At 37.4% G+C, this 25,574-nt stretch overlaps 7 protein-coding genes across 7 annotated transcripts; all 7 read right to left on the bottom strand.

Moving 5' to 3' along the window:
* Positions 1–1,536: 1,536 nt before the first annotated feature.
* LOC119992870 (probable carboxylesterase 120) lies at positions 1,537–2,760 on the bottom strand. The gene has a single exon (XM_038839674.1). The coding sequence runs from the start codon at positions 2,691–2,693 to the stop codon at positions 1,644–1,646; it is 1,050 nt and encodes a 349-aa protein (XP_038695602.1). The 5' UTR covers positions 2,694–2,760; the 3' UTR covers positions 1,537–1,643.
* A 315-nt stretch (positions 2,761–3,075) lies between these two features.
* On the bottom strand, positions 3,076–12,919 carry LOC119992869 (probable carboxylesterase 120). The gene is made up of 2 exons (XM_038839673.1): positions 11,421–12,919; positions 3,076–3,299 (listed from the first exon to the last, which is right to left on the bottom strand). Exon 1 carries the CDS (start codon positions 12,806–12,808, stop codon positions 11,756–11,758), a length of 1,053 nt encoding a protein of 350 aa, XP_038695601.1. The 5' UTR covers positions 12,809–12,919; the 3' UTR covers positions 3,076–3,299; positions 11,421–11,755.
* LOC119992672 (probable carboxylesterase 120) lies at positions 3,619–4,071 on the bottom strand. Its single transcript, XM_038839468.1, has one exon. It carries the CDS (start codon positions 4,069–4,071, stop codon positions 3,619–3,621), a length of 453 nt encoding a protein of 150 aa, XP_038695396.1.
* Positions 7,553–8,828, bottom strand: LOC119992868 (probable carboxylesterase 120). Its single transcript, XM_038839671.1, has one exon. The coding sequence runs from the start codon at positions 8,734–8,736 to the stop codon at positions 7,678–7,680; it is 1,059 nt and encodes a 352-aa protein (XP_038695599.1). The 5' UTR covers positions 8,737–8,828; the 3' UTR covers positions 7,553–7,677.
* Positions 9,605–11,502, bottom strand: LOC119992671 (probable carboxylesterase 120). The gene is made up of 3 exons (XM_038839467.1): positions 11,310–11,502; positions 11,137–11,168; positions 9,605–10,728 (listed from the first exon to the last, which is right to left on the bottom strand). Exons 1-3 carry the CDS (start codon positions 11,500–11,502, stop codon positions 9,748–9,750), a joined length of 1,206 nt encoding a protein of 401 aa, XP_038695395.1. The 3' UTR covers positions 9,605–9,747.
* Positions 12,920–14,452: 1,533 nt separating the features above from the next.
* On the bottom strand, positions 14,453–17,664 carry LOC119993587 (co-chaperone protein p23-2). Its single transcript, XM_038840774.1, has 6 exons — positions 17,504–17,664; positions 16,939–17,122; positions 15,715–15,874; positions 15,172–15,203; positions 15,046–15,091; positions 14,453–14,774 (listed from the first exon to the last, which is right to left on the bottom strand). The coding sequence occupies exons 1-6, from the start codon at positions 17,506–17,508 to the stop codon at positions 14,740–14,742; spliced, it is 462 nt and encodes a 153-aa protein (XP_038696702.1). The 5' UTR covers positions 17,509–17,664; the 3' UTR covers positions 14,453–14,739.
* Positions 17,665–18,085: 421 nt separating this feature from the next.
* Positions 18,086–25,490, bottom strand: LOC119993720 (cationic amino acid transporter 2, vacuolar-like). The gene is made up of 14 exons (XM_038840940.1): positions 24,962–25,490; positions 24,201–24,402; positions 24,011–24,095; positions 23,309–23,449; positions 23,067–23,185; positions 22,881–22,977; positions 22,565–22,737; positions 22,365–22,431; positions 21,365–21,523; positions 20,616–20,883; positions 20,002–20,110; positions 18,890–19,002; positions 18,712–18,787; positions 18,086–18,595 (listed from the first exon to the last, which is right to left on the bottom strand). Exons 1-14 carry the CDS (start codon positions 25,122–25,124, stop codon positions 18,439–18,441), a joined length of 1,929 nt encoding a protein of 642 aa, XP_038696868.1. The 5' UTR covers positions 25,125–25,490; the 3' UTR covers positions 18,086–18,438.
* Positions 25,491–25,574: the final 84 nt, after the last annotated feature.

Genomic DNA, 25,574 nt, shown 5'->3' with positions numbered 1-25,574 from the left:
TCCAACGACTATATTTTAAAAACAGAGATTCTTAACGATTATATTTGAAAAACAAATAATCTCAACGGCTATATTTTAAAAACAAAGATTCTTAACGATCATATTTGAAAAGCAAATATTCTCAACGGCTATATTTCTAAATTTATAAATAGAATTTTGTTTTTTACAACAATTATTAGTATGTCTTTATAAATTAATGATTTCAAGTTAAAATTTACTTTCTATGTGTGAGTTTCTAATTTTTATTAAAATATTAATTTCTTCTTTTTTTATTAGTATTTGGTTATTTTATATTTATTTTTTAAAAAATAATTAATACTTAAAAAACTAAAAGATATGAATATAATATATTAATAAACATACAATTAAAAAATAATCAATCTGTGTCCATTATTACAGATAAATGATAACAAAGCATGTCATATCCACGTGTCATTCAATGGTTTGTCAAGAGAGCATCCAAAATCCAAAGTCAATTAAGTCCGCCCATTTTCTTCTTATTATTTTATTGTTTATTGGGTTCAGATTGGACAAAAGTTGCGCCATAGTTATTGCATCCGATGTGAATCTCTCAGACGATCGTAATTTATCAAATGCTCCACAGATACCAATGTGGAGTGATTTTCTTCAAATTTATTGTTTTGACGCGGTGTTTTACATACAGATCAAGTTTTAGAGCAACCAATGTGAATGCTCTAAGATCACTGTTTATTAACCTCAACTCGGATTCACATCTCTTGGCCCCACCGAAGTATTGATAGTGCAATATGAATATGCAGGATTTCTGCGAATCTAAATCTAGATCTAAATATACTTTCAGATTTGTTTGGAGAATTACTCAAATTGTTTTGAAATCTCCCGGATCTACAATAATCCTCATATTACATTGTTTAAAAATCTCCCTGATCTACAATAATCCCCAAATTACATTCAGAAAACAAACTAGCCTTCCGCTTTCTCTCTCCTTAAACTCAGCTTTCGTCATAGATGTGGAATCTGCTTGCAGATTGTCAAATCAGGCCAAGAAATGGCCATTTCCACGTTCGATAGGCTAGCTGTAGATCTCAGCTTTCCTCAGTCAAACCCAACAAATATAATTCAACTTTAAAACAGGTGGGTCGCATCATTTTTTCAAAAGATAAAGTACAAATGTTTTTTTTAAGTAGGTGAGTCCACGTGAAATTTCTTTTTTTTTTTTAAAAATGGGGTGTTATCGACCCATTTTGTAGACAATAACGCCTATTGATTTATTATGTTTGGTGAAACATGCTGCGACTTAAAAGTTTTTTTAAAAAAGGTGGGGCCCTACCGACTCATTTTGTAAGTGATAACGCCCAACGATTTATTATGTTTGGTGAAACAGGCTGCGAACAGGGTCAAACTCATTGCCCAATCGATGAGTTAGTAAAGTCAAAGTCCATCCTTATATATCATTTAAATATTATTTTTTGGGTTTAAGTATCATTAAGGGAGACAGTCTAAGAAAAAATAAAACTGTGCAGCTGAATGAGGTAAGCATTTCTGATACGTCCAGCAGCTGCCAATATTATTGCAAGTTACCAGAAAAAGGCGAAGAAACCAAACATGAAACATGAATTACAAAGCTTGGAACATAGCTAGCGAAGCAAACATCAATTAGAAAGTCAAGCAATTGAAGAAAATATGAAATCTTTTAAGGCTATAATGAATTTCTGCTGCTTAGGTAAGTCTAAGGCTTCATCACCATGATAATCTCCAATGACGATTCTTCTCTCCACTTTGATACCCTTTTCTTCCATCATATTTGCTACTTCAATCTGCCGGTCATACGCCAAGTCCCCGTCGCAAGTAGACAACAATACCTTCCAACCCAACAACTTCATCTTCTCTAACAACCTTGGCCCTTCCCCCACCGTTGGATTGCAGTACTCATGATCACGGTCAGCACCGATCGGCAATGAGAGTTCCCACAATAGATCACTGTGCCGAGGGCGGGGAGGCAAAACGTGGTTGTTCAGTAACCTCAACTCGGATTCACTTCTCTTGGCACCACCGAAGAATGGATAGTGCAGTATCAGGCCGTTAATCTTCAACGGCTTAAATTGATCAACCCCTGCAGCCGCAACACGTAATCCGACGTGGTAAGCAATGTTGCCGCCCGCACTAGATCCCATGATGAACACCTTGGTAAAATCGGCATGCTCTCTCAACCACTCATCGTTTGTATGTGAGATCCAATTCAATACTTCCATGGCATCGTCGTAGGCTGCCGGCAAGCGGTGCTCCGGTGCGAGGCGGTAATTGAGGGAGACAACCACCGCAGACAGTTGTGACGAGATGTTGAAACAAATATCATGACAGTAGATTGTGGCTGCGGACAATATGACAAATCCTCCACCGCAATAGTATACAATGAGGGGAAGTGGAGCATTTGAGGAGGAAGAATCCTCTTCCAGTGCATGACGAGGCAAGAATATTCGAGCCCAAGTGTGATTTGATTCGTTGATTGTCACGTCTTTCGAGAGAACCGGAGTGGGATGGCTAAGATCAGGGGCGGTTGATCTCACTGGGTGTTTGCTTGGTTTACGGGTGACTGTGCCATCAGGATTGCGTGTTAAGTCTAGATGATCATAAGGATCGGGGATGGAAAGCGTTTGATTGAGTTGTGCAGCGTTCTCTGTATCTGTGGGATTTTGGGAAGATGAAGAATCCATGGTGGTTTCTAGCTGTGAGGGTCTCTATCACCTCTATCACTCTATACGTGTATAAAGTATAAATATTCAATAAACCAAGTATACAAAATAATAAATAATGAGAAATTTTATTGACACCACAAAATCTACTAATTTTATACTATTTTATATATATATATGAATGATAAATATACCCTTTATAAAAAATAAAAAAGATTTACACGTTAAAAACTTTACAAAGTAATATTAGATTTTATTGAAAAAGTGTAAAAAATGAAAGTTAATGACTTATAAAAGAATTATACGAATAACCATCAGTTTCAACAACTCAAAAAACACATACGTGTGCAGCCATCTGTGACTTATTATTAGAAGCTGCCAGAAAAGGAGAACAAACCAAACATGATGTTAGGATTTGATCAAAAAATTGATGAGAGTTGAAGTCTCCATGATTGAAGAGAGGAAAAGAAACCCACGTGGGACCCCACTGGAGTAAAAAGATCGAATGGGAAATACAGGACTTCAACTTGCGTGTTGTATTTGGGAACACAAATTGTGGTTGACGTGACTTGGCTCTCTTTATGCGGGGAGAGGAGAGCTTTGTGTTAGGTGTGCTATGTGAAGCACCTTGTGTGGCGGAGGAGTGTGCACCGGTGCTGTGATGCACGGGAGAGTGTGCCGGATATAGTTCATAGGCAGAGCTCATGCATGAGTGGTGAAGCTCATGGTGGAGATGTTAGTCGGAGGTGATGCAGTTGTTACCGGATAGAATTCTTGGTGGTGGAGTGATCACCAGGAGGAGCAGAGCAGGAGGTGTGAGACTGATAAAGCTTAAGAACAAGTATTACTCTACTATTAATTGGTTACTATTTCTGAAGGAGGATACTGGGTAATTTCCCACCACGAGAAACATGACTTACAAACTTAAAACAGAGCGAAGCAAACATCAACTAGGAAATTGGGCAATTGAAGAAAATATGAAATCTTTTAAGGCAATAATCAGTTTTTGCTGCTTAGGTAATTCTGTGGCTTCGTCACCATGATAATCTCCAATAACGATCCTTCTCTCCACTCTGATACCCTTTTCTTCCATCATGTTTGCTAGTTGAATTTGTCGGTCAACCGCCCAATCTCCGTCGCAAGTAGACAGCAACACCTTCCAACCCAATAACTTGATCTTCTCCAACAACTTTGGTCCATCCCCTACCATCGGATTGCAGTACTCGTGATCTCGATCAGCTCCAATTGGCATCTTATGCCTCCTTGGTTTACGAGTGACAGTGCCATCAGGATGTCGTGTTAAGTCGAAAAGATCATAAGGATCGTCGATGGAAAGCGTTTGATTGAGTTGTGCGGAATTGTCTTCATCTGTGCGATTTTGGGAAGATGAAGAATTCATGGTGGTTTCTGCTTTCTAGCTATGAGGGTCTCCTCCTGGGATTTGGGGCTCTCAAATTCTTTAAGAATCCGCAATTCATATTATGTGGCTGATGTATTGCCATGTTTTATCATCCTAAGGCTATAAATAAATTAGTTTTCAAAAACCTGTACTCTTTGTTATCCAAATAATCTCAACCACACCACACATCTAACCATTTAAGAATTATAAACTCATCAAATCTTTTATTAAAATATTTAATTTATTTTCAGAAATAACTTTCGTTTCTCTTTCTCCTTCCAAGCCTCAAGCCCAAATTGGATCCGTCCAAATCACTGGTGATCCGGTGACATTAGAATCTCCATCAATATAATTCTCTTCCTTCTTTCTTCTTTGATACACAAACCTAAATATCCCAACTCAGTCTCATGACTATCACCAGAAGATTTTCGAATCTTGGTCAGACAAAGTTGTCGCCGACAGAAATCCGGTCAAATTCAATCATAACATGTAATTAAACAACGTAATAACAAAAGTCAAACTAATTAGACAACGTAATAACTAAATTCAAGGTAATTAGATAACGTAATACTGTTATGGCTGGTTATAGAAGAAATTGTTAGGGATATATAGAGTTTTCGTTCTTTGATAAACACATGTTTCATTATATATATATATATATATATATATATATATATATTACACTTTTCAGTTTACATTTGATTTTTGTTTCGAACAAAAAAATATCGCTGAATTCATAAAACCGATCAAAATATAAATATATTTTTTTCAAATTTTAAAAAATAGTTTGAACCCAAAAAATTAGGATCTCATAAGGAATTCCTATATATATATATATATATACACACACATACATATTATATATTTCATAATGACCATATTACAATGTTCAAATGTTTCAAGATGGTCACCAAAAATTACTATAATGAAACATATTAAATTTTTGGTGACCGTATTGAAACATTTGAACAATGAGTGGCCAACACGGAAAATTCAAAATTTTGTAACCCCTCAATTGAGGGGTTTGTGAGGTGAGAGAAAAGGGAGGAGAGTTGACTCTCATTTCTTGACTCACATTTCTTAACTCTCATCAATCCTCAATAAGAGCTTACTTGGATTGATGTTTTAGATAGTTAAGTGAGGGTTAAAGGAAGAATGAATAACTCCACCTTGCTTGGAATGTAAGAGAGAGACTTAAGTGGGGTGAAGGAGAGTGGAAGTTTCTGCTCATTTAACTCTTAAACTGTACATTTTGTAATACCTCAATTTGAAAGGTTTGTGATAGGGATGGCAACGGATCGGGTACCCTTCCAATTAGTGAATATCAAAACCGTTTTCATTTAAGGTACCCAATATCAAAATCGTTCCAAAATCGTTTAAAACCCCATTTAAATTTCTAAAACTGGAGCCATTCCATAACCGTTTACCATTTAACTTTTAATTTTTTTTGTTTTTCTATAAATGTATAATTCAATTTCTTAAATAATAATATGACTTATCATGTTGTTATAGTTTGAATGTATAATATATAATTCTATTATACAATTTTTTTTAACATGCTTGATCATGTTAAAATTTAACATCCTAATAATATAACTTTATATAGATGATTTATAATATTGTTACTATAATTCACTTTTTTAATGAAACGGTTCTGGTACCCTAAACCCAATATAAAAAATCAAATCCGACCCTAAATCGTAACGGGTTTTAAAATCAAAACCAAATTAAAACCATTTTCAAAACCTATAGAATCGATTTTCGGGTTTTAAATGGATCGGATATCATATGGATAGTGCTCGGATCAAATTTTTTTGTCATCTCTAGTTTATGAGGTGAGAGAAAAGTTTATTTATTACTTCCAAAATCATCTATAAAAGTTTTAACTCATTTCAATTTTGATAAGAATATTTTTGTAACTTTTACGCATCTCATCTTATACTCTATTGTCCTGCTTATCTGTAGAATCTGTATATATATATATTTCTTTTTATATATAAAAAAAAGCTTATCACTTGTGCAAGTAATTTAATTGATGAACATTATTTGTACTCCATTTTTTATTAAATACACCCCATTAATCCTTCAAGAACACATTAGAGTGGGTGTACTTAGTAAAAAATGGGATGCAAATAATGTTCATCAATTTAATTAGTTCCAGACCGGTACATATATTATTCAATGATTGTGGGCCTATGCTGGTTTGTTTTGAATTAACGTGTTTCATAATTGTTTTTATAAACATGTGTTTCATAATTTCTATGAGTTTTTAAAATGAGATCTGAATTTTTAGGGTTCAAAATATTTTTTAAAAAATCGATCTCCCTGAGCTGAAAGTAATAAGAGAGCAATGACTTTGCAAGGCCAGGTAATTCGGTTGTCTTCAAGTCTTTATTGATCAATTGCCAACCCAAACCGGCATCCAACCAACTCATACAAGCTTATCACATGTGCAAGTAGTTTAGTCCCAGACTAGTACATATATTATTCAATGATTGTGGGCCTGTATAATCACTAATCAATGTGGTACGTACGATAGAGAGACCTTCACTTTCAAATTGGGTTAATATAATTTTTTGTCACTCAATAATATGACTTAGTTTAACTCGATATTATATATTATATTTATTATTAAGTATTATAATATTACATTATAACAAATATATAATGTAATAAACGTAGGCATAGAGTAATGTATGATTGGAGATCCCTTAACGCATTCTGGATTTCAAACTTTAAGTTCACGTATCGATATGTAGGATTTCAGTGAATCTAAATCTAGATGTAACTATACTTTCAGATCTGTTTGAAGAATCGCTCAAATTGTTTTGAAATCTCCCGGATCTACAATAATCCTCAAATTACATTGTTTTGAAATCTCCCTTATCTACAATAATCCCCAAATTACATTCAGAAAACAAACTCTCCTTCCGCTTTCTCTCTTCTTAAACTCAGCTTTCGTCATGGATGTGGAATCTGCTTGCAGATTGTCAAACCAGGCCAAGAAATGGCCATTTCCACGTTCGATAGGCTAGCTGTAGATCTCAGCTTTCCTCAGTCAAACCCAACAAATATAATTCAACTTTAAACACAGGTGGGTCGCATCATTTTCTCAAAAAATAAAGTAAAAATGTTAATTTTAAGCAGGTGAGTCCACACGAAATTTTTTTTAAAAAAAGTGGGGTGTTATCGACCCATTTTGTAGGCACTAACGCCTGTTGATTTATTATGTTTGGTGAAACAGGCTGCGACGTAAAAGTTTTTTTTTAAAAAAAATGGGGCCTTAGCGACTCATTTTGTAGGTAGTAACGCCCAACGATTTACTATGTTTGGTGGAACAGGCTGCGAACAGAGTCAAACTCATTGCTCAACCGATGAGTTAATAAAGTCAAAGTCCATACTTACACATCATTAAAATATTTTCTTTTGGACTTAAGTATCATTAAGTGATATAAAAAAAAATAAAACCGTACGGCGGAAAGAGGTGTGCATTTCTCATACATCCAGCAGCTGCCAATATTATTGCAAGTTACCAGAAAAAGGCGAAGAAACCAAACATGAAACTTGAATTACAAAGCTTGGAACATAGCTATAGCGAAGCAAACATCAATTAGAAAGTTGAGCAATTGAAGAAAATATGAAATCTTTTAAGGCTATAATGAATTTCTGCTGCTTAGGTAAGTCTAAGGCTTCATCACCATGATAATCTCCCATAACGATCCTCCTCTCCACCTTGATACCCTTTTCTTCCATCATGTTTGCTATTTCAATCTGCCGGTCAAACGCCACATCCCCATCGCAAGTAGACAACAATACCTTCCAACCCAAAGACTTGATCTTCTCCAACAACTTTGGCCCATCTCCCACCGTCGGATTGCAGTACTCGTGATCACGGTCAGCACCGATCGGCAATGAGAGTTCCCACAATAGATCACTAACCCGTGGAGGCAAAACATGGCAGTTCATTAACCTCAATTCTGATTCACTTCTCTTCGCACCACCGAAGAATGGATAGTGCAGTATTAGGCCGTTGATCTTCAACGGCTTAAATTGATCCACTCCTGCAGCCGCAACACGTAATCCGACATGGTAAGCCATGTTGCCGCCTGAACTAGATCCCATGATGAACACCTTGGTAAAATCGGCATGCTGGCTCAACCACTCATCGTTTGTATTTGAGATCCAATACAATAATTCAACGGCGTCGTCGTATGCTGCCGGCAAACGGTGCTCCGGTGCGAGACGGTAATTGAGGGAGACAACAACCGCAGACAGTTGTGACGAGATGTTGAAACAAAGATCATGACAAACGGTTGTGGCAGCAGACAATTTGACAAATCCTCCACCACAGTAGAATACAATGAGAGGAAGTGGAGCATTTGAGGAGGAAGATTCTTCTTCCAGTGCATGACGAGGCAAGAATATTCGAGCCCAAGTGTGGTTTGATTCGTTGATTGTCACATCTTTGGAGAGTACCGGAGTGGGGTGGCTAAGATCAGGTGAGGTTGATCTCAATGGGCGTCTGCTTGGTTTACGGGTGACTGAGCCATCAGGATTGCAGGTTAAGTCCAGATTATCATAAAGATCGTGGACAGAAAGCGTTTGATTGAGTAGTTGTGCAGCATTATCTTTATCTGTGGGATTTTGGGAAGATGAAGAATCCATGGTGGTTTCTATTGGCTGAGAAACTCAGAAACACAAACAATGAATCATCAAGTCAAGGAAAGAACTTGTGAGACCAAGTAAAAAGACATAATAGTCCTCAAACAAAAAGACAGATTTGCGAACCCAGATACATAGTTAAAAGACATAATAGTCCTCAAGTAAAAAGACATCAGAACCCTGGTGACGTGGCACCATGACTTGGCACAAGATTACAGACATAAAGTTAGCTTCTTCTTCAAGAACACCGTTTAGAAAAGCACATTTGACATCTAACTGATGCACTATCCACTCCCACTGAGCAGCAACAGACAATTTACTCTGACAGTTTCAAGCCCGCCATAGCAGCAAAAGACAATGTATAACACAACGAAAAAAGGAAGGTAAGCTTGTGGCTTGAATGCACGATTGTGCAGCTACTTGTGGACGAAAATGAGTTTAAAGTTAGCTAGGTTGAAGTTGGAGTTGGACGGTATTTAATAAGTGGTGTATATATATATTATTCAATGATTGCGAGCCTATAAGAAATATGGTACGAAGGAAGAGAGGGATATGGGAACTCCGTAATTCTTTTAGAATTGTAGACTTTATAATTTGAATCTAATGGTTTGGGAGGTGTGTCATATCATACCATATTTTTATTTTTTTATTTTTAAAACTTGTGTTACTTTTCCTCTATCAGATGTAAATTGTAAACTTTAACGAATTGCGAAGCCTCAATTTTGGAAGAGAGACCTCCACTTTCAAAGTAATAACATAAACTCAATTTGGTAGCCTCCCATCAATTTCAAATTATTAACCTCAATCTCTGATAACAATAAAATAAAATACTACCACCATTGCATACAAACAATGTATGACGCATTCATCATCCAATAATCCAACAGTAATAATGATAGTGATCATCAATTGGTATCCCAGTTATCTCAACTCTTGAATTGTGTGTACAACACCACATCTTATTGAAACATAAATTACAAAACAAAGCTTGGAACATAGCTAGCGAAGCAAACATCAATTAGAAAGTCGAGCAATTGAAGAAAATACGAAATCTTTTAAGGCTATAATCAGTTTCTGCTGCTTAGGTAAGTCTAAGGCTTCATCACCATGATAATCTCCAATAACGATTCTTCTCTCCACTTTGATACCCTTTTCTTCCATCATATTTGCTACTTCAATCTGCCGGTCATACGCCAAGTCCCCGTCGCAAGTAGACAACAATACCTTCCAACCCAACAACTTCATCTTCTCTAACAACCTTGGCCCTTCCCCCACCGTTGGATTGCAGTACTCATGATCACGGTCAGCACCGATCGGCAATGAGAGTTCCCACAATAGATCACTGTGCCGAGGGCGGGGAGGCAAAACGTGGTTGTTCAGTAACCTCAACTCGGATTCACTTCTCTTGGCACCACCGAAGAATGGATAGTGCAGTATCAGGCCGTTAATCTTCAACGGCTTAAATTGATCAACCCCTGCAGCCGCAACACGTAATCCGACGTGGTAAGCCATGTTGCCGCCCGCACTAGATCCCATGATGAACACCTTGGTAAAATCGGCATGCTCTCTCAACCACTCATCGTTTGTATTTGAGATCCAATTTAATACTTCCATGGCATCGTCGTAGGCTGCCGGCAAGCGGTGCTCCGGTGCGAGGCGGTAATTGAGGGAGACAACCACCGCAGACAGTTGTGACGAGATGTTGAAACAAATATCATGACAGTAGATTGTGGCTGCGGACAATATGACAAATCCTCCACCGCAATAGTATACAATGAGGGGAAGTGGAGCATTTGAGGAGGAAGAATCCTCTTCCAGTGCATGACGAGGCAAGAATATTATTCGAGCCCAAGTGTGATTTGATTCGTTGATTGTCACGTCTTTCGAGAGAACCGGAGTGGGGTGGCTAAGATCAGGGGCGGTTGATCTCACTGGGTGTTTGCTTGGTTTACGGGTGACTGTGCCATCAGGATTGCGTGTTAAGTCTAGATGATCCTAAGGATCGGGGATGGAAAGCGTTTGATTGATCAGTTGTGCAGCGTTCTCTGTATCTGTGGGATTTTGGGAAGATGAAGAATCCATGGTGGTTTCTAGCTGTGAGGGTCTCTATCACCTCTATCACTCTATATGTGTATAAAGTATAAATATTCAATAAACCAAGTATACAAAATAATAAATAATGAGAAATTTTATTGACACCACAAAATCTACTAATTTTATACTATTTTATATATATATATGAATGATAAATATACCCTTTATAAAAAGTAAAAATGTTTACACCTTAAAAACTTTACAAAGTAATATTAGATTTTATTGAAAAAGTGTAAAAAATGAAAGATAATGACTTATAAAATAATTATACGAATAACCATCAGTTTCAACAACTCGAAAAAAACATACGTGTGCAGCCATCTGTGACTTATTATTAGAAGCTGCCAGAAAAGGAGAACAAACCAAACATGATGTTAGGATTTGATCAAAAAATTGATGAGAGTTTAAGTCTCCATGATTGAAGAGAGGAAAAGCAACCCACTTGGGACCCCACTGGAGTAAAAAGATCGAATGGGAAATACAGGACTTCAACTTGCGTGTTGTATTTGGGAACACAAATTGTGGTTGACGTGACTTGGCTCTCTTTATGCGGTTAGAGGGGAGCTTTGTGTTAGGTGTGCTATGTGAAGCACCTTGTGAACTGTGAAGAGGCAGTGGCGGAGGAGTGTGCACCGGTGCTGTGATGCACGGGAGAGTGTGCCGGATATAGTTCATAGGCAGAGCTCATGCATGAGTGGTGAAGCTCATGGTGGAGATGTTAGTCGGAGGTGATGCAGTTGTTACCGGATAGAATTCTTGGTGGGGGAGTGATCACCAGGAGGAGCAGAGCAGGAGGTGTGAGACTGATAAAGCTTAAGAACAAGTATTACTCTACTATTAATTGGTTACTATTTCTGAAGGAGGATACTGGGTAATTTCCCACCACGAGAAACATGACTTACAAACTTAGAACAGAGCGAAGCAAACATCAACTAGGAAATTGGGCAATTGAAGAAAATATGAAATCTTTTAAGGCAATAATCAGTTTTTGCTGCTTAGGTAATTCTGTGGCTTCGTCACCATGATAATCTCCAATAACGATCCTTCTCTCCACTCTGATACCCTTTTCTTCCATCATGTTTGCTAGTTGAATTTGTCGGTCAACCGCCCAATCTCCATCGCAAGTAGACAGCAATACCTTCCAACCCAATAACTTGATCTTCTCCAACAACTTTGGTCCATCCCCTACCATCGGATTGCAGTACTCGTGATCTCGATCGGCTCCGATTGGCAATGAGAGTTCCCATGCTGGATCACTTAACCAAGGAGACACAAGGTTGCTGTTTATTAATCTCAACTCGGATTCACATCTCTCAGCCCCACCGAAGTATGGATAGTGCAATATCAAGCCGTTAATCTTCAACGGCTTAAATTGATCAACCCCCGCAGCCGCAACGCGTAATCCGACATGGTAAGCTATGTTGCCGCCGGCACTAGATCCCATGATGAACACCTTAGTCAAATCGGCATGCTCTCTTAACCACTCATTGTTTGTTTTTGCGACCCAGTTCAATACTTCCACGCCGTCGTCGTAGGCTGCCGGCAAGCGGTGCTCCGGCGCGAGACGGTAGTTGAGGGAGACAACCACCGCAGAGAGTTGTAAAGACATGTTGAAACAAAAGTCATGACAGTAAGATGTGTCTGCAGACGAAGTGACGAACCCTCCATCACAGTAGAATACAATGAGAGGAAGTGTTGCATTTGAGGAGGAAGATTGATCGAGTGCATGGCGAGGCAAGAATATTCGAGCCCAAGTGTGGTTTGATTCGTTGATTGTCACGTCTTTGGAGAGCACCGGAGTAGGGTGGCTAAGGTCAGGTGCGGTTGATGTCAATGGATGTCTCCTCGGTTTACGAGTGACTGTGCCATCAGGATGGCGTATGAAGTTCATAAAATCATAAATGTCGTCGATGGAAAGCATTTTACTGAGTTGTGCAGTAGTATCTTTATCTGTGGGATTTTGGGAAGATGAAGAATCCATGGTGGTTTCTACCTGTGAGGGTTTCTAGGGGTATATGTATATATAGCTAGTTTGTTTTGAACTAAGGTGTTTCATAATATTTTTTTTATAAATATGTTTCATAATGACGATATTAGAATGTTCAAATGATTCAATATGATCACAAAAAATTACTATAATGAAACATATTACAACTTTTATTGATCGCGTTGAAACATTTGAACAATGAATGGTCAACATGAAAAATTCAAAATCTTTCAACGACCAAAAGTAATATTAATCCATAATTCGAATGATGTCGACTTTGCCTCAACGAAACAATAGTAAACCCTTTATTAAAGATTGATACCAATGAGTAAAAATCTCCTTATGCTTCGGGACCCCATAGTAATGACAAAGAATACATTAAATTATGAGGGAATCGTATCCTATATCTCTTATTCCTAGGGAATCGACCTCCACTAACAATGGAGTGAAAAAGAAAGAGATATGTTTTCTCGAAATATGGAGGAAGAGATATGTTTTCATGAAACCTTTCGGAATTTGATTGATATTTATTTATTCATTTTCTTCATGTAGGAGAAGGAAAAAAGCTTACATTTAGAAATGGTGGGTGTCAAAATCAAGTCCACTACCCCCTACATCCACTTACATCTACTTCCATCACTTCACCTCGCACTCCCATTTGCAAGATCAAGTCCCACCTATATGTCCACAATTTCAAAGTGAGGATCCCACTTGTCCACCAACTACCCGCTACCGAACAAATTGTTCCCCCATATATTCAATGGTAGGGTCAAGGCTAGTCACTCGGTGCGTAAGTTTCAATCTATCATCATTCATGGATATTGTTTGATTGTTCAGTGGCGGATAGTGAGCCCTAGCTAACTATTATTTTCATTAATCTTTTCAGTTTATTTTCCTACTCAAAACCCTCCAATCATAATTGTGTGTGACTGTTAGATTTCATATATATATATATATATATATATATATATATCATTTCTCCTGGGCTTGCTCACCATACTCTTAATTGATTTGTACACTTATTGCACAAGCGGTTGGGAGGCCGATTATTGGTCACAAAACCAAACCATTGTTTGTGAGCTTAGGTCAAACCACTTGTTTATAAGTCGCTCAAACCTCTCTATTTCTTTTCCATGAGAAACTCTTGCTTGGTTCAACCGCCTATACAAGCTGATCACATGAGCAAGCAATTTAGAGTGTCTTTGAATTGAGGAATTTGGGAGAAGAGAATAGAGGGAAATGGAGTTTCTTCTAATTATCTTTTTTGGATAGTTTATGAAAAATTAAAGAAAGGAATTTGAGGGGATTTAGGAGGAATATTTCATTAAATTTTTGTCAAAATTCTTTCCTCTCAAAATGGCGTGGGAATGTATGACTAATTAAGTTATTTATAAGTTAAAAACCTATTTTACCCTTGTACATAATACTTAAACATAAAAAATAAGGACAAATTAGTAAATTAAATCACTTCTCATTCCTTTCATTTTTTATCTATCCAGACATGAAAGAGAGAAATGTATTCTCCTTTCCAATCTCTTCCCTTCTCTTCCTTCCTTTTTCCTTCTCTTCCCTCAATCCTTCAATCCAAACACACTCTTAGTCTCACACACACCCCCTTTGGAAATATTACATGTAATATCATATGGGATTTCCCCGTTTTCTTCCCCGATTGAGATATCCTCTAATCGGATTGTAATATGTAATATCATAATAGTGGTAAACAAGCAAAATGAATGCCTGGAAACACTAAGAAACATCTTCAGCAAAGCTAATCGAGACGAAAGATGTACATGCTTACAACCATTAGAGTCGAGACTTTTAAGGACTGTAATACTTACAGACTGCAGCCGAGCAGTGCCTAGTGAAACCTTGTCTCTCACCTATCTAGGATTTATATCTGCGTTACCATTTGTAAGTAATAGTCACTACTTTCCTCTTGCCTTTTCCAAATCAGGAAGATCTGCAATGGTACAAAACAAAAGTCACGCGACAGCATGGGCATATCAAGAAGGAAATTAAGGGGAACAAAAGGGTTGAAGCATACAACCATGACAAGAAGTAACACACTTCAACTTCAGTAACAAAAGCAGGAAAAAAAGAAGATCACAGCAGCATACTGGCAGTTGGTATAGCGTGGCGAAGTAAAGAGTGCAGATATCATTGTGTGCGCATTTTAGATTAGATGGTTTTCAAAGTAACTGTTATCTAAACGTAAATAAGTTCCGACTCACAAAGCATTCCTTCGTCATCACTGCTTCCCTCCTCCTGATTGATGTCCTGTGAAAATATAGACTTCCAATATTAAAGACAAAACTCTGGAACTCTATGTATCATCAACGAAAGAGAAAACAAGTTACCTCAGCAGCATCTCCATCAGCGGCCCAGTCAGCTGCAAGGGAAACCAGCAAATATCATATCCAGTGTGACACAACAGGAAGTCAGGAAGTAAACTCAAGTACCATGCACAGATAATATAAAGATTGCATCTCCCATAGATGGAAGTCCTGCGTCAGATGCATGGTAGTGAAATAGTAAAATCGGATTGGAATCGGAGAAGGGGTGTAAATTCGCGATCGTAAAATCGTAAGATTTTACATACTATGTAAAAATAAGAATAATTCTCAATACAAGGACATGTTACAACAATAATATAATGCAATAAAAAATATAATATATCATACAAAACCATCTTCCAACATCCAAACATGCACAATAGTAAAACTAGCTCAATATCATGTTACTGATAAGGCTGCAGAGGGAAGAGCTTAAACTAATAAATAACCCAGCTATTTCACACATTTCTAAAATCAGTAAAATAGTTCAAAATCGTACGATTTTCAACGATTTTAACAAGTAAAATCGAATCAAGTAACCAGTGTGCAAGTTTGGACAGAACTTACAATTGGACTCTTCATCATCTTCATCGCACCATTTGTTCCAGTCAACCTTGATATAAGGTGCCGGTTTCTCTTCTGTCTTGAGCAGTCTTTTCCACCAACCCTTCTCTTCTTTCTGGATTGAGCATATTATGTTCCTTAACCCAACATTAGTCTTACAACCCTGCACCATCCATGGAGAGAGTGAGAGACAACTCAGATTATGATACAAAGATGTGTAGCCTAAAAACATTAAATGTATGTGCATTTTATCAGGGCAAAAAATTTGCATTAATATAGGCAGTTAGGCACCAAGGTGGTGCCACCCATTTTCAGTCATGCAAGGTAGAAGATCAATTAATGTATTAATGACATTAACACGTATAAACCAAATCAAGAGTCCTTAGCAATACAAAGTTAAAATCACACTAACGAACAAACAAGAAGGAATGGCAAAAGGCAAGATAAAATCAATACAGAAAAACAGCAAAGTGATATTCATTGAACAGTATATTATGGTTAACCATATAGTAGCCTAAAACAATTCGGTATAGTCAGGCTTTGAAAAAAATATCATGACTCACTCACCAAAATCATGTAATTTGCATAATCGTGCTAAAAAGAGTGTGAGAAATCACTTAGCCTAAGTCATGCCGGGCAGTAAACGTGCTTGAGCAGTGGAGATACTGTTGGCGATAAGCAACAGTGCATAATGGGCAGATTTAATAAACACTCTTCTTTACCATTCTTTCCCTTCAATCATGCTGACCCATAAACAATGAAAAGATTTAACAGCACTGAGCCATAATATCTACATTTGCTAAGGGAATGGGTTAACTTTCTTCAACCTATTTTGCCTGTACATATTATGTAAACATAGATGAGAATGGTCAATCATGAAACTGATTACTGTTTCAAAATTTGGTTTGCATAAAAGGTAACCAAGAAACAGTAAGAACCACAGCGCAGCGCACTTCAGAGAGCATGATAATGTGATCGTTATTCATTGAAACAACAGTTAGTTAAGCTAAGAGTGCAAAAAAGCAGAACATAGTATAACATAGGCTCTCAAAGCTACTTTGAGTCAGTATCATGTCTTAAACTATCTCAATTGACAAATTAATATATGTAACAAATTTACAAGAACAATAATATTGCATCAAGTGTCGGAAACAACATATATGTAATTTACTATTGCATTAAATGAGTAAGTGAGTAATTCTGATAGACATTAAGTCAAGAGCTCACCTCAGGTTTGACTTTTCCATAAAGTTCCAAACTGAAGTGAAAGGATTCGCCCTGTACCCCCACAGCAGAGAAACTAAACAAACCCTGAGGATCACATTTAACTGATACATCTTTTGCATCCGGTAGAGCAACAGTCAGGTAAACCTTGTCAGAGCGCTGAGCCCAAAGAACTTCAGGATGGCGGCTAAACAAAGAACAATTCTCATTATAACTCTAACCCAACATTAACTCATCAAAATGCTAATCACAACACTAACCGAAAAATTCCATCACAGAGGCATAACACTGAAAATATATATGGGGGGTAATAAACTAAAAAATCATTAGAAAACCAATAACCAAACGTTAATCAATATTATTTCTCTATTTGACAAACAAGCAGATGTGAAAGTAGAGAAAATCCCAAAAATTACAAGCCAAAAAATGAATAATGTAAGGTTCCTGATCAAAACATGCTCTAATGTAGACTAATTTCGATTCAGACATAAAAACAAGCGAAGTCACACAAAATGGAAATGAAAATCATGCAACGTAATGCACAGAGAGTACGAGTGCGTGAAAATACCTCATTTTCGAACGGTGATTGAACGCCAAATGGGTGATCGCTGAGCGAAGAAGACGAAGCAGAAAACCCTACTCGTATAGAACGTATCAGCTCTTACTAACCGGAAGGGGTTTGCGACTGAATCTTCAAACCAGCAAGCAGACTGTGGTGTCAGACTCGGGTTAATCTGTCGGATTACCCACCCACGCATTAAAGCGGAGCTCCAAAGTGCACATTATTTACGGGGCTAAACGATATTTGGGCCTTGTATTTCTGTGCAGGCCCATCTTTACAATCCTTGTTGGTTGTTACCATGCCTACAAAACTGGAAGTAAATGAGGGATGACAATGGAGCGGATCGGATGCGGATCCCGGGCCCCCCTCATGCGGGTTGCGTTTCTTTACCGCTTCTCCACCCCGACCCAAAATCAGATAAGGAAAAATGGGTCGGGATGACATTGAGGCAGGTAAGTAATAATTGTCATCGCTAATGTTTGTTCTAACTGTACGAAATTGTGTGCAATAAAACTCAGTATAAATTAAATTCAAAATAAATCCAGATAATGTATGAATGTTTAGGGAATTTCTGAACAAATCTTGGTCTATATAAGTAACAAATCTGCATTAGAAACAACAGAGGCTGCAAAAAACAGAGAAGTCTGCAGTTTATGGCATTATAGCCATTGAAACATTTTATTTACAGTGCAATGGGAGAACAACCATGTCTTGCAATTCATGAACTATTTACATTTCGAAGCGCGATTTTACACTAACTTAACATAATACCCTAAAAATACAACACGATGATGAAAAATTATAATACATCAAGACATAACTGATGAGGAGATTCATAAAGGGAAAGGAGGATCACAATCATACAACAACAGAGGATTCTTTTTCTGATGGCAGATAATTCAGCACCCTAAGGCAACGGCTGAAGAGTTTTGTGTGTTCAACTAGGCTAAGGAGCCTCCAGAGTTGCGGTAAATTTCATCAGCCTGTGCTGCAGTCACATAAACTGCATCCAGCAGTGAGCTGTGCGTTCGGCCGTAAAATGCATAAACTAGTACCCCCATTACTAGCCATACGGAAACTCGGGTCCAGGTCGCAGCTCTGAAAGTCGAGAAGAAGAGAGCATATTATACGGGGTGAATCATAACTAAGAATGTAGTGAAGACTGAGTTTCGATGCATATATATGCAGAGCAGATTGGCCAACTGGATACTCACCCAAGATTAATTAGTAGGTAGACATTGATCAGGATGCAAGCAATAGGTAGAAGTGGAACAAAAGGGCAGATGAAACCTGGAAAGAGAGAATTTTATTCACTGACTAAATAAGTCTGAATTGGATCCCTTAGTCAAGCCAATGCAATCAATTCGAAACGCAACAATGTAAAATCCAAACCTCCTGAATGACCAAAGCTATGCCTTGCATCATCTTGATCTACAACGGTGAGAACAATCAATCCAGAGAGAAGAAGAGCAGCACCGACTCCACACAATGTGAAACGAAGAAGCCTGGTGAAGGAAAGAAAAGGCACGGGAGGAGGTAAAGAAAAATATGTAAGAACCAAAATTGTACACCAAACTTCTTGAAACAAAACAAAAAATAATGTCACTAAATGTCGATAGCTACACCAAACTATTGCAATCTTTACTTAGAGTACCCCTTTATATACAGAGCTACAGAGGAGACAGAGTTAATTATAAGCAATTTACCAGTACTTAAAATTTTGTTATATGGCATCCATTTATCTTACATGTAAACCTATCTATCGAAAACTGGGAGAAATTAAAAGAAGTGTATTAAGTTTATTATTAAAAATTAATACAATAGACTACTACATTGATAAAAGTCTTAAAAAACTTGCAGAGTTTGAAACTATAATAAGATACATCTAAATAACATAATTATATTATTTACAATTCAAGACAGAAGAAAGGAAATACTTTTGTGTATATATCATCATCATTATCATCAACAAAGCCTCCAAATAGTTTGGGATTGGCTACATAAATCCATTAGAGAAAGCAGTCGAAATCCACGAAAAGAAATTTCTTTCACCATTTCCTCCTGTCTAAAGCTACACCCCAGTCCCCACTAATCATGTAGAGCCCATATATGTTCAGCACTCATTCCTATCTAGAGAGAAAAATCTTCAATTTAATGCGTATATAAGACAATCTAAAAAATCATATTACCGAGAAAATTCTCCAATATAGGCCCTATCAGAAATGGGGTGCTCCAAATACTATATAATAAGACTATGGAACATGAAACATCGCGGGTCTTCTATCTAAGCAAAATGTGCATTATATAAACATGATATTAGGTCCCTCTTCGGCATAGCAAACAATCAGTATAGATTCATTTAAGTGTATTTTCATTAAATAAGTTACTGATACTACATTACAGTTTCCAGCATTTTGCTTATCTTGACCAGTAACATTAGGGGAAAAAAATCTAACCAGAAATGCAGTCATTGGAGCAAAGTTAAGGACTTGCACTCCACTCACCCTGGAAGGCCCAAACTTGAAGCCGAGTAGGTAAGGAGAAACACCCCTATACAAGTTAACATTATAGTCCAACCAGCAATTTTTCGCCTCTTCTCTTCATTTAGGATGCCTGGAGGAAGCAACAAAAAGGAATGAAACACATATTTAAGCAGAGCCCAAATTATATAGGTAGGTTAGGTTTGTTAATAGTTGTGTACTTATAAGTTATTACTATGAGTATATGACAAATCGATAGGTGAAAGTACCTGAACCTACTCAGAACTAAGTGAAGAAGAGCAAAGATTGGTGTCTCCAGCCAGTATGAGCGAGGGGCAATTGCCCTCCTGAATTTCTTTTTGCTTTTCATTCTCACTTACCAGTTACCAATACACAGGATGTGCATTTGCGCTTTCTTAAAGAAATTAAAGCTTAGTGTTTATTTTGATAAATGTTGTTTGTAGGTGCATGCATATGAAGTACTGGCAATTCCAACAAAATGGGACATATTACAACACAGGTTCTCAATGATGTAGATAAATTTAGCGGAACCTCTAACCTTTCACAGATGACCACATATGTGTGCACCACACTAACATAACAATAACGGTAAAAGCACATAAAGAAATTAAATCTACCTTGAGCTTCTTGTTTCTCAGAGACGGGATGGTCAATTGCCGATTCCTTTCTGCCTAGTAAAGGTAGGGTACTGTCCTTGGAAGTCCCAACATAAACTACAGGTTTTCCCACATTAATTTCCTGAGAACTTTTACTGTATCGCAATGACACCGAATCAATTGACTCCTGCAACGAGGATGGAAGTGGCACCTCATCTGGAGGAACATATCTGAGTATTAATACAGAAATCGCTACCATAGTAAATGCAAGGAGTGTACCCACACTGACCTGCCAAAATAAAAAAGTAATTAAAATGAATTCAGTATCATTCTACACATAATCAGAGATTATTCCAGAAACCATAAAAGCAGATCTGCTGGTCTATTTAAGAAAAAAAGTAAAACAAATTTCATTTTAACAAAGGGACCCATGCGAGGTCACAAGCTAGAAGATGTTCTTATCTAAGAGTAAAGGCCGTTAAATTTGGATTTCCATCGAAGTTTATGTTCCTAAACAGCCACAACTAGATATGATATTGAAAATTGAAATATGCATATGCGCACAAATTAGTGCGGTCTATGTCCATGACATGATTACAAAAATTATTAACTTGATTAGACTTGACATTTATGTTGGGCTCAAACCAATGCACCAAGGCTGGTTAACCAAAACACAGCATATTCACATCCGAGTTTAGATTAACATCAAGGTGGGGAATCCAACCAACAAAGATGTCAATAGATCTTGATCCTAAAAATTTACCACATACCATCCCTGCCAACTGTGAAACATCCATAAAAAATGCCAAGACCGCAGCAACAAAACCCGTCACCAGTGTGCCCTTGACTGGAACTTGTGTGTGTTTATTGACATCTGAAAAGAACGAGGGAAGTAATCCATCTCGAGCCATTGCCATCAGGATTCTAGGCTGAGAAACGCATGGAGGTGAGGAACATGAGAATTCCACCATTTGAATGTAAAATATCTCTTCAAAGGTAAAACAACTAATAAAAATTGGATCAGAGACCAGGAGTACATTGGTAGATCCCTAATGGCTAATGCTGAGCAATGGATCTTAAGAGAAACATTATTATAAAAGAGAAAAGAAGTATACCCAGTAAAAATTAACTATATGCCAACTACAGATTTTTTCATCTGCTACCACGTAGTGGCAAATGTTCTCATACACAATGGTTTTATTTAAGCAACTCGAATTACATAAGTGATAAACCTGAAACAATTTTCAACAAATTAAATCACACTTCGAATGGAATTTTACCCAAGCTCCTCTCATGTGGTAACCATGATTCAGTTGTTCCAGATCACCCTTTTCAAAGTTGTAACCCAGGTTAATAATTCATTCCAGATATAGACATGAACAATTAGATCAAAGGAATCTCACAGAATTTGGATAATGAAGTTTCAACACATTGCGTCACTTAGGTAGGAAAGAAACATCTTAAACATAGAATCTATAGCACTCGGGAAAAAGAGAAGACGGAAGTTTATCACTTCATGGTGCGATACATAAGAGTATAAAATTCTTACTCGCCCAAATCATTTTATTAACTATTTCCCAAGAATTCAAAGCAGTTGGAAATACAAAACAAACATGCTCCAATTTCTTTTCTAAAAATAGAAAAAATGAGCTTGCACTGACCATATCACAGGGGTAGATCCAAGCCTACTCCCGGTAAGTAAATCAAAATAAACATGCTGTAAATATAAATAAAAAAACAAAAAACACTTTTAGGACTGTATTGAATTACCTGAGGAAGAATTGAACCCATTAAAGTAGAGCAGAGGGCAGTAACAGCTCCTGCAGTAATTATATACCTGGAAGAAACACTTTTAAGACTGTATCCAATGCTCGGATAAAAAGATTTCAATTGGTAAAAAATACCAAAAAATGGGGGGCAGAGGAAGCTGAATGTTTTACAAAGATTGAGCAAAGTAATGATTTGCTTACGCTGCCCATTGCATCCCGTGGTGTGCAAATGCAGAGGATATGGGTGTGTCAGGATCCATTGAATAATATGGGACCAAACCGACAATGACAATGGAGACCAACATGTATAATGTACAACAAATAGACAGTGAAAGTCCTATACCCAGTGGCAAATCCTTTTGAGGATTCTTCACCTGCCAGAATAATAAATTAGAACACGTAACTTCATCAAAACTATAATGGCGGAATGAAAATGGCTAAGGTAAGTGTCTTTGAACTACAGTATAGATAGGACTTACAGACAATCAGACATACTCGGGAAAGGAAACATATTTACCTCCTCAGCAGTGCTGGCAACAGAATCGAAACCAATGTATGCAAAGAAAACTGTCGCAGACCCAGCAAGCATCCCATCTACTCCAAAGGGAAAGTACCTACCAATTTAATGACATTACATCAGAGATACAGTTTAGTTCAACAAAATGACCATGTATTAGAGGATACAGCATGAGATTCCATTTACCCAGTAGGGAGTTCATATCCAGCCCACCCAGTCTTGAACCCAAGATAGCCACCAGCTATTATAACGAAAATCATAGCACACACATTTAATGTGGTGACAACTCCTTGTGCAAATGTGCTCTGCACAAGCCATCTTCATGTTTAATAGGAGAAACAAAATGAACTTAACCAAAGCCTGGCTACAAAAAGTGGAAAAATAATTAAATAGAAGGAAGAAGTGAAGAAAAGAAAAAGACAGAATACCTCCTTAATTCCCACACAGAGGAGTCCAGTGACAACAAAAACTAGAATTGCAGCACATGGATCAACCACAATATCAAACCCAGGAATATGTTGACGAGCGAGAAAAGCGGGCAAACTATCTTCACCTCCAAACAGAAATGCCTAGGTTACATAGAATAAAACAAATAAGATCGAAAAATGTATGAACACGATGGAACCTGAAGTAAAGTAAAGAACAAAACTATTCCTACAACCACGATGCAATCCCATTATGAAGACCAAAACCATATGCTATACCATGTACTTGTGAAAAAATAAGCACTGCACTATATTCAAGCTTTCTGCACCTTTTGATGCACATGAAAAAACTCTTCAGGAGAAAAGATTTTGGTTATGAAACTGCTCAAGAGGTCAAACAACCTGCCTTATATTGAAAATTTGTAGTCAATGGAGTGCACTTCATGTGCATGTAAATACGTACGTAACTTTTGTAAGTCAGATGAAAAGAATACAGATGGCACTTCATAACAGGCAATGGAATCCAGATAACAAATCAGATGCCATTTGTCACTAAGATGATAACACACTGAAAAACTACAAGGTGAATCCATTACAGCTTACCGGAAACCTAATGTTTTCTAAATTTCAGTCTATCTTTGAAAAATAATAATGAACAAGAACATGCAAACAAAAATAACAAGTCAAGGGAAAAATTCACTGAACCAGATTTGGAGATATGCCACGAGCAACTGCAGAACCACCAATTGTATATTCCAATATAAGAGCCCAACCAATCAGCCAAGCAACACTGCATATTAAATTTGCTTCAGTATTTATAGGCGAGAAAATAACTCTCAAATACTACCACGAGGATTAGCAACAAACAACCAAACTTGAGTAGTAAGAATAATACCCCTCTCCAACACAAATGTAGGAATAGTGATACGCACTCCCGGCAGATGGGCAACGGCTTGCGAGTTCAGCATAACAAAAGGCCGAAAGCGCAGCAGCGATTCCAGCTATTAGAAAAGAAATGGCAAGAGCTGGTCCAGAATGCTCTCTAGCAACTGTTCCAACAAGAATATAAACTCCAGCCCCAATTGTAGAGCCAACGCCTGATTAAAGAAGTAAGAACTCAATAGTGGTAGCATATAAGAATGTGAAGGCAAAATGCAACAAATAACAAAATAAAAAGGTTAAAACCAAGAAAAGTCTGCCATCTCCTTAACACTCTTCCTTGATCTTTTATGATGAAATATACAATTTTGACAAGAGCATACAAAATTTCTTAACTTTCCACCACATATACAGAGCAGAACAGAGCTAAGAAATTAAAAGTTTCATGGCTACTGCCAAATCACAAACAACTCTATAAATTGCATAGCATTATACTGATTGAAACAAATGAAACTATATATGAGCATATAATTACATTAGGCTTTATATGAGCATACGTTTGAGTCATACTATCAGAATACAAACATATTAATCATACACAATATATCAATAATCATATACCAATACTAACCACAGAAGAAAATAAGAAGAAAAATCTAGCTACACCAGTACCCCATCATCAAATACGCAAACTTTCCATCAAATTTTGGATGATAACTCCAACCCACAAGCATATATTGGCCGAAAATTTAAAAGCCGTTAGGTGAAGAATAGTACCAATAGCAATTAGGTGAAGAACAGACAACTCCCTGGCCAATTGGTGACCAACCCCAGCCCTAGCATGAACAGAATCAACCTGTTTCCTCCTCACCAAGCTCCTCAAACAAGCACTCCATGGGGAACCACCACCCTTCTTTTGTGAATCAACAAGATAACCCATCAAGCAAAGAATCACAAATTTCCACCGTAAACGGAAAAGATCACAGCTTTTCTTCTTCTTCTTTGATATAATAATAATTATTTACAGAAAAGGTTATCCAAATTTGTACGTAGAATTCCAGGAGCTATAAAACCTGCCTGCCAACCCCTTCACAAAGATTTGAATCATATAAACTTTGATGAATCTTCTATGGGTTGTCGAGAGGGAAGCAGGCGGATTCGAGATTGACACAGACCCTCTGTATTTGCTCTGTCCCCCTGATAATTTTGGAAGTCTTCCTCGAGCTATCATTGATTCATTCTCCAATGGCGTTTGCTTCTGCCCGCTGCCCGCTGCCCTTGAATTTATAACTTACTTATATCGACCGCCCTTATACTATACCTGTAGGAGTGTAGACTGTAGAGGTGAGCAGGGGAAGGGGGAAAGACACGTGGATACATACATGCCCTA

The sequence above is a fragment of the Tripterygium wilfordii genome, chromosome 23 (assembly GCF_013401445.1).
Source record: "Tripterygium wilfordii isolate XIE 37 chromosome 23, ASM1340144v1, whole genome shotgun sequence".
NCBI lineage: Eukaryota > Viridiplantae > Streptophyta > Magnoliopsida > Celastrales > Celastraceae > Tripterygium > Tripterygium wilfordii.
This window is presented reverse-complemented; position numbering and strand designations above follow the sequence as displayed.